The 13,391-nt window shown below is 41.3% G+C and overlaps 1 protein-coding gene across 1 annotated transcript in view; it reads left to right on the forward strand.

The window, feature by feature from the left end:
• The window catches only part of LOC104953752 (LIM and calponin homology domains-containing protein 1-like), a gene marked incomplete at its 5' end in the record, with an annotated part of 41,752 nt that overhangs the window by 12,839 nt on the left and 15,522 nt on the right, over positions 1-13,391 (forward strand). The window contains 9 exons of the mRNA XM_010780745.1: positions 2,953-3,345; positions 4,549-4,584; positions 7,442-7,568; positions 8,158-8,315; positions 8,715-9,186; positions 11,814-12,116; positions 12,427-12,523; positions 12,628-12,728; positions 12,806-12,911. Of these exons, the coding sequence (XP_010779047.1) occupies positions 2,953-3,345; positions 4,549-4,584; positions 7,442-7,568; positions 8,158-8,315; positions 8,715-9,186; positions 11,814-12,116; positions 12,427-12,523; positions 12,628-12,728; positions 12,806-12,911 (1,793 nt within the window). The remainder of the gene's footprint in view (positions 1-2,952; positions 3,346-4,548; positions 4,585-7,441; positions 7,569-8,157; positions 8,316-8,714; positions 9,187-11,813; positions 12,117-12,426; positions 12,524-12,627; positions 12,729-12,805; positions 12,912-13,391) is intronic.

A 13,391-nucleotide genomic window follows, 5' to 3' on the forward strand; every position in this document is an offset into this window, starting at 1 on the left:
TGAATATAAGCCGCAGCAGCGGCATACCACTCTCGGTTCCACTTTTACTTTTGCGCGCTACCTGTCTCACTCTTTTCCGGCCTCCAGCTTTTCCTGCTGGAACCCGCCGCTTAAAGGTGGGGGTCCGCGGACCGGCCATAGAGCCCATAGAGTTAAAGGTGTTGGCCGTTAGCTGTAAAAATCCATAGATTAGCCGCACCGTTATATAAGCTTATAGTCCGAAAATTACGGTAGTCGTAAGTTCAGAGCAATTAATCAACTAGCCATCACAAGTTTATGGTTATGATGATGATTCCAGGGCTGAGAACAAACGTTATGAGTAACATCAGAGGACGTTGGATTATAAAACTGTAATAATGAGACTTTAAAGAGGACCTATGCAAAATGCAGTTTTTGATGTCTTTTATACATAAAGATGTGTCCCCGGTGTGTCGGGGAACTCACGCAGCGTCAGAAAATAAAACCCTCTCTCTTTTCCTCCGTACCCAAATCTCTAAAAACGGGGCTACAACGGAGCTGATCCAGATTTGCGTCCGATATGACGTAATATGGGAAATGTGGACCCACGGCCCTATCAGAAACTTTGCTATCAGAAACAATCAAATTTCTTTTTTTTAAAGCTTTATACCCCGAATCAGCACTTTTTAAACAGGAAGTGAAATAGAGGGATATGAGGCATGGCTAGAATGGGTGATCTGTTTGGTATTTTGAGCAAAACACTTCATAGACATNGCAGGAAATAAAAAGGAAACTCACCTTGTGGTATAACCGGCAAGAGAGAAAGCTTTTGAGCTCCATACTGTTTCAGAGATAATCCTTGATAATCCATGATATGGCTTTTCCTCACGGCAGTATTTAGTTTAGACAGTAGCTGCCGGGTCCCGCATGAGCTCAGCCCCCTCCTTTTTATTTTTTTAAAGCTTTATACCCCAAATCAGCACTTTTGAAACAGGAAGTGAAATAGAGGGATATGAGGCATGGCTAGAATGGGTGATCTGTTTGGTATTTTGAGCAAAACACTTCATAGACATGTTTTTTATATATTTGTATATATCTGAGACCTACTGCATGCTATTGACTAAAAATAGCATGATAGGTGCACTTTAAATTTGTATATTTGAAAAAAAACATGTCGAGTCATAAAGAGTGAGTTGAAATAGACCTCTGAAGCTCACCCCTCGTTTCTCCTTCACGCTACAGTAGATGATCAAAATTACATCAGTGACTACGAGCGTAACACAACAACATGAACTATCACCAGTCATGTTGCATTGTGGGTAATGTAGGAGCCAGGTTCAGACCAAGAAGAGGTATGCGTGGTATAAGAATATTTAAACGATTTCTCTGGTGCTTCTGCATCGTTTTTTCAATAAGACTGCAATGCTGAATATGTGAAGAATGATTTAAATGAATACAGTCAGCAGGCTACTCTCTTATTGCAGCTGTGCTTTTGTTTTAGTGAAGGGTCAGCTCACCTGTACTATAGGGACATGTAGCCACACAGGTGATTTCAGCTTTGTGTGCAAGTTGTGAGACACACACCTGCATCATCACACACCCTGAAGGTGAATGGAATTTGTTCAACTGAAAACACTAAAGAGATCTCATCAGCACCTCTTCTGTCCAAAAACAATGTCCTCAGTTAATTGGGGTAATCTGCATGCCTCACGAAGAACAGTTTTTATCACGATTGTTTCTTTGGTACAAAATAGTTTCAATTTCACAGCTTGTGTTTTCATCCAGCACTTATCATCTTTGGCTCTACAAATTTCCAGACCATCATCCAGTGCTTATCCAGAGCAACATAACAGTGAGTCAGCAAGAGTTTAATATCCGAAACAAAGGGTCTTTATTCAGCAATTGAGGCTATTATGAGCTGTGAATATACAATTCTGCTATATTTCCATGTGCTGAAGTCAACTATGATGCATGACTACAATGTTGCTGTCTTGAAAAATCGTAGTTTAGGTCTGTTGTGTTTTTTTTTTTTTTTTAATCCTGCCCTTTCCGCTGTTATTTCATGGTCCAGCAGACGTTTCATTCACCGTCCTGTTGGACAGTTGTTAGCCTCACTTCCCCAGTTGTTCCAGCTTTTCCTGCCAGGGATGATACGGCATTGATTTGGTTGTCAGCGAATCAGGGGAGTGAAATGAATGCTCAAAGGAAATCTGACATGTGTTTATCTGCAATCCAAGGAAAAAGGGGGGTTTCTGGATGTTTCAAAAGGCTTTGATATTGGCTTCTTTAGTTGGTAACAGCTCGTATTGTGTAGCTCGAAGAAAACTGATGCTGGAATTTATGTGTTTCAGTGTTGCCAGGAGTTGATCATTTGTTTTAACTTGTTATATAACATCAACATATTTGTTTTTTTAGACGTCTATCAAAGGTTGTGTTGACGGGATTAAGAACACATGAGTAAGACTTCACACACCTTCAAATATAAACTCAGCAGGTTAACACTAACAGGTACTTTATGGTGTACACACACACACACACACACACACACACACACACACACACACACACACACACACACACACACACACACACACACACACTACACACACACACACACACACACACACACACACACACACACACCGACAGGGAACATCGCTACCCTACCTCAGGATGTAAGGAAATGAGGCTTTCTTCCTTCCCTGACCCCGAGCAGGCTGGGGCTGAAGCTTGGCCTTTTCATAGCCTTTCTCCCCCTGCCATGCATGCTGGGAATTTATAGTCCAATAATAAGCCTCTCAGAAAGTGGCTGTTCATCACGGGATGACAGAAAAACAGTGTTGAGAGAATTATACTTTGACTTTTTGACTCCAATTTGTTTGTCCGCTGAGAAGGGATTTGTGAGCTTGCTATGCTATTGTCTCAGATTTATGTCTTTTAGAAAACCCCTCCATTTAAGCTCCTCCAGAGGAATGCTGTCTGGTGATGATATAGGATGATAACCAGGCAGCAGTGCATTTTAGTTTGCTTTGCTTTCTGCAGTACTCCAGCTCGCTCGTGCTCTGAGGAATTCTTCCACCATTCGACGACTCCGGCGGCTAAATCTGCCGCAGCGAGCCCCGTCGCCTCGGGGAAACATCCACCTGTGAGCGAGCCGGAGGAAGCGGCTGTGAGGAAGGGAGCCGCTGGTGTCCCGTTGGCCGCAGATGCAGAGAAACAGGTCGGCCAAACGCTGACCTCTCCCAACACCACGAATCCCCCGCACTTCCTTCCTGTGCCCGCTGCCGTGGCAACAACCGATACAAGCCGGCGGAAGGGACGGGCGCTGAGCGAAAGTGGCGACCCAAAAGAAGGAAGCACTTTGCCAGAGAGCGGTCTTCCTGCAACGTGAGCCCCGTCCAGCAACTACACTACATTTCAATCATTTCCACTGAGTTGAACTTAAACTACAATATGCTACTTTAGAATCAAAGGATCTAGTATTCAAATGACTGTTTTGAATACTCAATCTCAGCATGCAACCTCGACTGCACTGCTCCTATCTGGATGACTACCGAAAGATTGCATGACTTTCTTTCAAATGAATACAAACTTGTATTATTTTCTCAAAAGCAACTGTTATTGTACAGAGAATGCATGAAACTGTGAGCAATTTGGATTTTATTCTAATTGCATTGCTTATTAAGGAATTTGGAGAAAGAGAAACATTTAAGAATGTTATTTTTCATGAATCTTTCTGGAGTCCCAAAAAGGAGTTAGAAATGGACTCAATTTGATCCAAAAATGATTTGGCCGTTCCTGAATGCTTAAATGTATTTCAATCAATTCCATAAATATCCCTCAAATACCATCTTTAAAGCAAACCCCACTTTATCACAGGCTTTCATCTTCCTCCAAAACATATGGCGAGTGATCATTTTACTGCAACAAACCAAATGGCAGATAGCCATCTTAGAAATAAAAAAAGTATCTGGCCCTGATTTAGCGAAGCTTCTATTATTTTATTCTCCTTGTTCTCTTGTGGCGAGAAACCACAGGCCACGCTTACTCTCACACCCCTCCAACATCACAGAGGCAGCTACATAAAGAAAGCATGTGTGAAGACCTTTAGCGGTCGCAGCCCAACATAGCGGTGGTAGTCACAGACAGAGGATGTGCGCTGTCTGATAGAGGTTGCATGTGCTTTTTGTTTTTAAGAGCTAAGTGTCAGCTGCATCAGAGATCATTGCCATATGCATCTGTCTTATGCTAGCAGTGTTTTGGTATGCAGTGATGCAGTAAACGTGTCTGCTGCTCTGGCTGTGTTATGGTTAAGACTGCCCCCTTGTGCCTGGTTTAAGGATCAGAGTTAAACCTGACACACCTCAGTGCTTGGTTACAAAACCAGAAGGGGCACTTGTTTGAAACATTTCTGAACAATTCTGTATGAAATCTGTCATAACTAACTCATTGTCAGTGTGATCACAGGAATGTAACTCAATAGCGATTAAATATCCCATCACTGTGTCTGATATCCACATGAGTGAATGCTGATTGTCTCTTTTGAGTGTACTTGTATTCATTTGTGATTGTGTTCTCTGCCTTCTGTAGATTCAGCCGCACACACAGTGTGTCAGATGACCCACAGTAAGTTGTCCATTTAGCACTCAGACACTCGGCTGTCTGGCCCAGCCCTGCTACGCACTGCAAAGCAAAGCCCGCTCAATAATCATTCTGTCGCCTATCGAGTGTTACAATTTCCTTTACGCAAGTGGAAAAAATCTACCAAACGTTAGAGAAATGTTAAGAAGTTTCTCAAAGCCAGTGAATGTTTTTCTGGTGGGGTGGTTTTAGTATCATTAAAGGTGACATTTGTGCACATTCTTTATATTTTTATATTCAACCATCTTTTAATTGCAGAAATTACGAGATTGTAGTGCATTGCCACAGAAGTAGGACTGCTCGATTACGGCAAAAATCCTAATCACGATTATTTTAGTCAATAATTGATATCACGATTATTAAAAACGATTATCCATTTACTTTGAAAACATTCATTTATTGAAAAAACAAATATGAATAGTATGTTTTTATCAGTTGATTACCCTGAACTTTAAGTATAATTCAACTGAAAACACAATAAAAAAAAAATAATAATAATTAAAAAATTAATTAAAAAAATTAAAAATAATAATCTTTCATTTTGATTATGTTGTTTTCGTAATCGTTGCAAGCCAACATCGTAATCAAGATTAAAATTCGATTAATTCCACAGCCCTACACAGAAGTGTGTCTTGCCAGGGCAGGAAATCCTCTTAAAATGGCCCTCATGTGATACTTCAATTCTCTACTGAATGTCATTAACAAGTGCTTTCGTTTATCTTAGCAGCTCAGCCAATAAGAGGCTAAAGTATGTGATCAATGTATCTATACAACCCCACTGAAGAGGGAAATACCTAGACTGAAATATCTCTAGGCAAAGACTGTAATGTATACATGGAGGTGAAAATGGCAGTAAGTGCAGTCAGCCAGGGCTTATGTATCATAACATTTGTTAGGAGATGATCTGATTTGACTCGGGATAACTTTTTTTCTAATTGTCTTTACACGGAAGACAAAAGTCCTCAAATTAAGCAGATTTGTCCTAATTGTATAAGTCAAATAATAAGTTAAAAGACCATTACCGTGTCAAACAATGTCCATTTACCATAAACTTGATCTGAAACATCAAGAAATGTAGTTTTTACTAAATGTAGTCACATGTCTTTCCTGCTGGCAACAACCATTTCCTCGCGGATGTATTCAAAGTGCCTGCTGTGGTGTGTGTAGAGAGGACTTACTAAACTGTGCTGCTCCGACATCATTAGTGCTTCTGCCAGCTGCATGTAACGCAATCATTTCAACCGCCCTCCTGACACCCTCTCCCTTACAGGATGAATTATCATGTGATCTCATTTGCTAATGTAAAAAGTGCAGCTTTTCATGTAGCAGAAGTGGTTCATAGCATGGTGACAACACAATTGTTTGTTTAAAAGTTTTTGATTGACGTCCCATTGAGCAAAACTTTAAAAAAACAAGTAACATGTCAGTCGTCTATTTGATTGAAAACCCTTCTGCTCACAAGTTGGTCCATCACAATCAAAAAAGGCTGCACTTTACTGTCTTCTCTGTAACCTAGAAATGAATGCTCTAACATTACTGACTGCACAAATCTATAAAATCAGTGTGAACTGTCTGTGACGCTTCTTTGAATGTATGAAGACTGTATGGTTGTTGCATCTCATACACTCACATCAGAATGCTACTTACAAACTACCTGCAGCTGATATGTTCTTTAAGATCTCACTAAATGATCTAATCTAATGTATTGAATGTCCTGTGGAACAAATGTTTGAGCGTGAAATGAAACGACGTGGGAATATTCAAAGGAACAAACTAAAGGAAAATTACTAGAATTGTGAATGTTGTATTATTTCTAAAATATTAATTATGCCTTTAGGGTGAGCATGAGGACAGTTTTTCTTTAAATGCTTCTTAAAAAGACACATCTTGTTTTGTTATCTGTACAGAGCCATTGGTTCTTTTATGTATAATGATGAAAATGGTTACACATATGTATGGTGGATCATGATTCAATACTGCTACAACATAACCAATTGTTTGCCATTGCTTAGTCTTAGAAAAGGTGAAGGCAACATAGAAGTCCCGCCCGTCTACTTCCGACCCATGGGACCTTATTTCGGAAAAATTATGTATTGAAGTCAATGGAGAGAGAAAACGTATCTTTCCATCCCGTTCGAATTGTGCCACAAATTACACATATGATGTTTGTCAATCTTAAAAAATAATTTCCATGTCAAAAAAGTCACAGTTTGTCGTAAAACTGTTGAAATATAAGACTATGGATAATACACGACTAGAAAGACTACAAATCCCAGAATCCCGTTCCCGCATGCTGGCTCTTACGGAGCCGACTAACTCCCCTTGTGTTTATGTACAGCTCTCAACATGCCCAGACTTGGAGTGATTTTCACCTCTTTTAATACTTATCGCCTCATTCTGAAAGAAAGAAGTGAAATGTGCCAACGTGACGGCCGTCTTGGTGTGCGGTGCGAGATGGGAGATGTAGTTCATTGAGCGGTTTCACACAAAAGAAAGTGTTACTTCACAGTTTTACAACACATTTTTATTTTTTTGACTTGCCAAATTATCTTTCAAATTGACAAACATCATATGTGTAATTCATGGCACAATTCAAACGGGATCGAAAGATAATCTTTCTCTCTCCATTGACTTCAATGTATACTTTTTCTGAAAAAAGGGTCCCATGGAGGTCCACCGGAAAGGGAGGGACTTCGCCTCTCTATAGCACAATGCACTTAAGGACATTTAGAGAGCTACTAGCAGACTATCTACAGTAAATACAAAAAAAACGATTGCACTCTGGTCAACGCATGATTTTTAAAATCCCTGTTCTCTGTCTGTCTCCCCCTCCTCTCCTCAGGAGTGTGAGTATGATTGACATGCGAGATGAGGAGGAGGCCATGTTGCAGCCCCACAGTCAGGTGCGTCATGAACTGATGCTCAACCAGTACAACGAGATGAAGGAAGAAGACGACCACTGGCAGGATGTGAGTGGCTCAGATTTTTCTTTCTGCATTAGGACTACAATTGTCTTAAATGCACAGTTTGATTTTATTGCACCCTTTGTGTCAGTAGTTTATCAGATAGATAGATGGATAGACAGATAGATAGAAAGATAGATAGATAGTTAGACAGACAGACAGACAGACAGATAGACAGACAGATAGATATATGAATGGATGGATATATATAGTTGGATAGATAGATAGACAGAAAGATAGACAGACAGACAGATAGATAGTTAGATACACAGATAGACAGATAGATAGATGGATGGATGGATAGATAGATAGATAGATAGATAGATGGATGGATAGATAGACAAATAGATAGATAGTTAGATAGACAGACAGACAGATAGACAGACAGATAGACAGACAGATAGACAGACAGACAGACAAGACAGATAGTTGGTTTTACTGCCTGCAGGCCAAAAGCATGAACTTGTTTTGCTGTGCCCCAGTTAAGCAACTTTAATCAGTTTTCTAGGTCCACAGCAGTGCTTCAGGTCTCTGCTGAGCCCTCTTGCCTTGCTTCACTTGGAACTGAAACACTTCTGATCTGTTTGTGTGTCAGGACCTGGCTCGGTGGAAAAATCGGAGGAGGAGTATCTCCCAGGACCTGATCAAGAAGGAGGAGGAACGGAAGATGATGGAGCAGTTGATGTCAGGAGAAATCTGTACCTCCCATAGAAGGAAAAGCATCAAGACATACAGAGAGATAGTGCAGGACAAGTACGTGGCATACACATGAAAAGGACAATTCATCTGTGTTCAGCTCAAACAACAAAGCTGTATGTACATAACAAAGTAGTGTAATGGAAAACTGGGTCTTTCTCAAAGATCATTTAATCTACTTTTTTTAATTACTATAAGTGGGCACAAAGGTGACAGTGTCTCCTCCTGGGGTTCAATTAAGGAGAACAAATGAAATAGATGGTATGATGGTGTAAATATAGTTTGAGTTGAATTAGTTGAAATGTCAACTGGAAACAGAGCAAAAGCTTTTCTGCATTAAAATCCACAAACTATATTCACTTTCATTTCCGAGAATGGGGACGTATTACTTTTACGAATACATCAGCGCGCACATTGTGCATATGATACTACTTAAACTCCCTTCCTATCCAACAGGGAGCGTCGTGAGCTTGAGCTGCGGGAAGCGTACAGGAGAGCCAGAACTCCAGAGGAGGCGTCGGCCATCCTCCAACATTACGCCCAGCGCTTCTCCATCAGTGAATCGGTCATGGAGCGCCTACAGTTGCCAAATATCCTGGACCGCAGTATATCTGCTGATCCCTCTTTACCCATCTCATCCTTCCCTATCTCCCTCTCCCCGATGACCCCTGACCCCTTTGACGTTGACCCCCACGGGCCCCTGAGGTATCTTCGACAGCAGTCGGCCCCGGCTCCTAAGTTCACGTCTACACTGGAGGCGCGGGTGGAGGAGTTTCCCAAGGAGCCCTCTCACCAGCGGCCTCAGATCCGCTCCCGCTCGTCTGAGCCGCCGTCCAACAGAACCCTGTCGCCCAAACCGGTGCCTTTGCTGACGCCCAAGCCTTACTTCCAGCCCCGACCCTCAGCGGGGGAACCATGGCCCAGCAAGGTGAGACCGACTCAGAATAAATCATGATTACCTCAATAGATGTAAATATGCTTTCAAGCATCCTCAAAATGTGGGTTGTTGCTTTTTCAAGTGTTTGGTGGTCGACCCACTACTCCTGCCGTGTAAAGTACTTATTTACTTAAATATTGTTCTTATTCATTAATATGTCTCTTCATACAAACATGCAATGATTTAATTATGATTAGTTTAACCCTTGTGTTGTGTTCGAAAGCTGTTACCGTTCATGGTGTTCGCGGACCAGGTTGCAAAAAATGATTGTTACAGTGGATGAAGGGGGTCGCGGAGGGGTGTCTAAAGTCAAAGGTGAATCTTGATTGGGCCAAATTTGACCCCGAGTCACCCAAAACAATTCTGCTGGGTCTCCCCAGACGCGAACACCGAATTATACACATTTTAGAGACCTTCAGACTTGGCTAAAATTGTCAAAATCAGTTTTGTAGTGTTTATATAGCTGCTGTGGAGGATATCATGAAGCCTTGTTCCGATACAAAAAACTAGAGCGTAGTTATTATATCATTTTAACTTGAGACGGGTCACGGGAGACCCGAACACAACATAAGGGTTAAAACAAAAACGAGTGATACCATGATAGCAGAAATGTAGTAAATGATACCAATGAGATTCCAAAATGCTCCAAACCACAGTACAAAATTAAGAAAACAATAAAAGCCATGTACCTTAACATATACTAATGTATTATTCTGTACATACAGTTTTTTGTTGAGAAGTTTATGATGTCATAATTCCCTATCCAATATCCATTTTAAATTGTTCTGAAAAACATCTCTTTTAACCAGCTATATTTATTGAAGTTTCTTAAAGCATTCATCAAAAGGAACATCCGGACACAGATAGAGTTTATTTGATCACAAATATATTTACTATAATAACCAGGACAACCTTAGTCTCAAGCCCTGACTGTACTACCGGGTCAAAAGTAAGAACTATAACATTTCAGAATTTTGGAATCGACTTTGTACTAGGGCTGTGCAATTAATCGTATTTTAATCTCGATTTTGGCTTGCAACGATTACGAAAACAACGTAATCGAAATACAACGATTATAATTTTTATTTAAAAAATAAAAATAAAATGTAATTTATTTTTTAAATTTTTTTATTGGTCTTTCGGTTGAATTATACTTAAATTTCAAGGTAATCAACTGTTAAAAACATACTGTTCAAATTTTATTTTTTTTCAATAAATGGATGTTTTCAAAGTAAAGGGATAATCGTTTTTAATAATCGTGATATCAAATATTGACCAAAATAATCGTGATTATGATTTTTGCCATAATCGCACAGCCCTACTTTGTACCAAGGTATTGGTTCTTGTGACATCCCTAACCACAGCAGTGCTCCAGTGGGTATGTTTGAGGTCCTGACCACTTTACATGGAGTAACTTCACACTCCTCACAGGCTGGAGGGCAAATCCCCCCCCTCTTGGCAGACACACTGAATGCCACCGGACGGCCATGGTGATGAGCCGGCTGGTTTCTAGGAAAACACAAGACTTCCCCTCAGAGAAGAAGCATGTAATGTTTCAATTTAGCTCAAAGTGCTCTCGACAGGATCCATTTCCTTTTCTTCTGCAAATATTTCCTAATGGGAATATTGAAAATGAGATCTTGTGTTTTGGCGTGGCGGGGAGGGAGGGGCAGATTATTACCAGACTACATGGAGCACAGCGCTTTTCTGGAATGTCCTGTCAGGAGTCTGAGCGGAGCCCAGCTTCAATGGAGCCCTCTGTTTCCTATTGACTTAAGAAGTTGACAAGTAGGGCCCTCTCAATGTGAAGTGGGCTCCCAGCGGACAAAGAGGGCCCACACAGGCTGCTCGGAGAGGGATGAGAAGGTGGAAGCGGAGGGGGGGGGGGGACTGAGAGCCTGCATTCACCCAACTGCACCACTGTGTCTTAAGTTACCGCTCACTAGGAGCTCCCCGCACATACATTACTGCCTCTTTGTCTCTGAGGCAGCACGGTGTTGTGAGCTGGATGAATAGCTAATAACGGACAGAGATGAAAGCCTGATAATGAACACAAATGAGGGCACTGGGTTTATTTTAATTTCTTTGTTTGCCATCAATTCATCTAGTTTACCTTTGAACGTAGTGTGAGCTAGAGCAGCCTGGTTGTAGCGGTCAATGTTTCCTACAGATGTTTCATATCTAGAAACTAAATGTTCCTACGTTTTATTGCAAGTAAGGACCGGAAAATACCTACATTTAGACCTTTTTATATCTTATACAGATCAAAATGTGATCATATGAACTTATTTTGTATTACAAAGTGTTCCAAAATATCTTCAAATGAAACTAAATTGCAACAATATCCATTTGACCAGAATATTTAACGACTCATTCCCACATCTTGGACTGGACATTTATTAGAATAAGTGAGCAAATACAAAATGTTTCACAGGACTGGTGTATGTGAAATAACACCTATTTGAAATGTATTATTAAATATATTTTTGTGAATAGAGTTCAAGTCCAGGTCAAGGTACTGTCTGGACATTTCTTAGATCACCTTTTATGATTTGAGCATATCAGTGAACTCTGCAGTGCAGTTATAAAAATATTAAAACCTGTTCTCTGTTATTTAGGCTGATGCTTTGCTCCGGGTTAACGGCGACGTAGGAAGTGGTGACGTTTTCACCACTCCTGAGAGGCAAGGACGGGAATCCCCTCCTCAGTTCCAGGCGTCTCCTTCCATCATGAGCAGCAGCACTGTAGACGTTCCCTCGTCAGCAGCCTCACAGACACACACCTCGACCAGAGGAGGAAGCCCAGTGGCCACGAAAGCCAGGGAGGAACAAAGTGGCACAGAACCGGCTTCTAAGGATGCACAAGAACAGAAAGTCATTGAAAATTTGACGCAACCAAGCCGGCCCACATCACTCCCATCGGTCAGGATTTTTTTTATAGATGATTACACAAATCTGAAAATAATTATGAACCCATTATGATCAGTGGGCTATAAAGACCCTATAATGAACCTGCTACTCTCCTGGCTGTCAGAAATCGTACTGCACTCATTCCCTTTTGCTTCTTACAGAAATCATTTGAAACATTTGACTTATTTAAACACAGTCTTCCAACACTAGCCCTGGTATCTGCTGATAAGCCTCTTGATCTCAGGCTAGTTTGTGATACTCTCTACTTGAACTCGGGATGGATATATAATTCATCTTTGAAATCCTCTGTGCCCCTTAACAGGAGCTGCAGAAGCCAGAAGAAAGCTTTGAGAAGACAGGAAGTCAGGCTGCTGCAGAGGAGAAGTCAAATGCTGCAGCTCAACAAGCGCCTCCTGCAGGTCTGAACAGCATGTTGCTACACTGACCCCTTGTGGTTTCTCCAGTGTCTGCTTTTTCTGTTTTTTTTTTATGATAACATCAGTGATAAAATATGTGTTTTCAGAAGCCAAACAAGAACAACAAACTGAACCATCTGGCCAAAACGTCTCCAACCTCGCCCCGTCAGGAGTCAGCACAAAGCATAGTCAGCCAATCATTTTACAGGTGAGGCTGCTAACCAAAATAATACAAACGACCAATTAACCAGCCATTCAACGTATAATCTTTGACTCTCCCTGCAGACAATTGTGCCAAGTTCCCTGGAGGCGTCACAGAGAAGGGGAAACGTACCGAGCCTAGCCGCACCTGAGTCATTTGAATATCACCCGCCGAGGGAAACTGCAGGAGGTCAGTGAACACTTCTCATTCCAACAGAGCCAGCAGCTTCTTTTCCCATGCATCTCCTGAGTTTGATTAGCATATCCTCCTTGCTGGCTTATTTCCTCTTTTGCTTTAGAGCATATGCTGGCGCATTTCCACGACAGCGCGGTTTAAGCGTGCCGTGCCCGGCCCGTTTTTGGTTGCGTTTCCACTAGGCGTAGTTCCGGCTAGTGGGTACTTTTTCACAGTTGTTCTGGCTCTCCAAAATCGAGGTTTTTTCCGGGCCAACAACCGGGCTGAGTATGCTAAACTAGTGAGAGAATCGCTGGCAACTACAACAAAATGAACATATTTTACCGTGATTTAATTGTAATAAACGTTTCAAATACCGGTTAGTAAAAACCATGAATTAATGCTTTGACAAGTCTGCAGACAAGTCTGCAGGCGAAAAACTTTTGAGAATGCTTTTTGCCTGAATGGAGAGACGGCTAAGGCCTAACGGTTGTT

The sequence above is a fragment of the Notothenia coriiceps genome, unplaced genomic scaffold (genome assembly GCF_000735185.1).
Source record: "Notothenia coriiceps isolate Sejong01 unplaced genomic scaffold, NC01 NC01_scaffold00022144, whole genome shotgun sequence".
In the NCBI taxonomy this organism is placed as follows: Eukaryota; Metazoa; Chordata; class Actinopteri; order Perciformes; family Nototheniidae; genus Notothenia; species Notothenia coriiceps.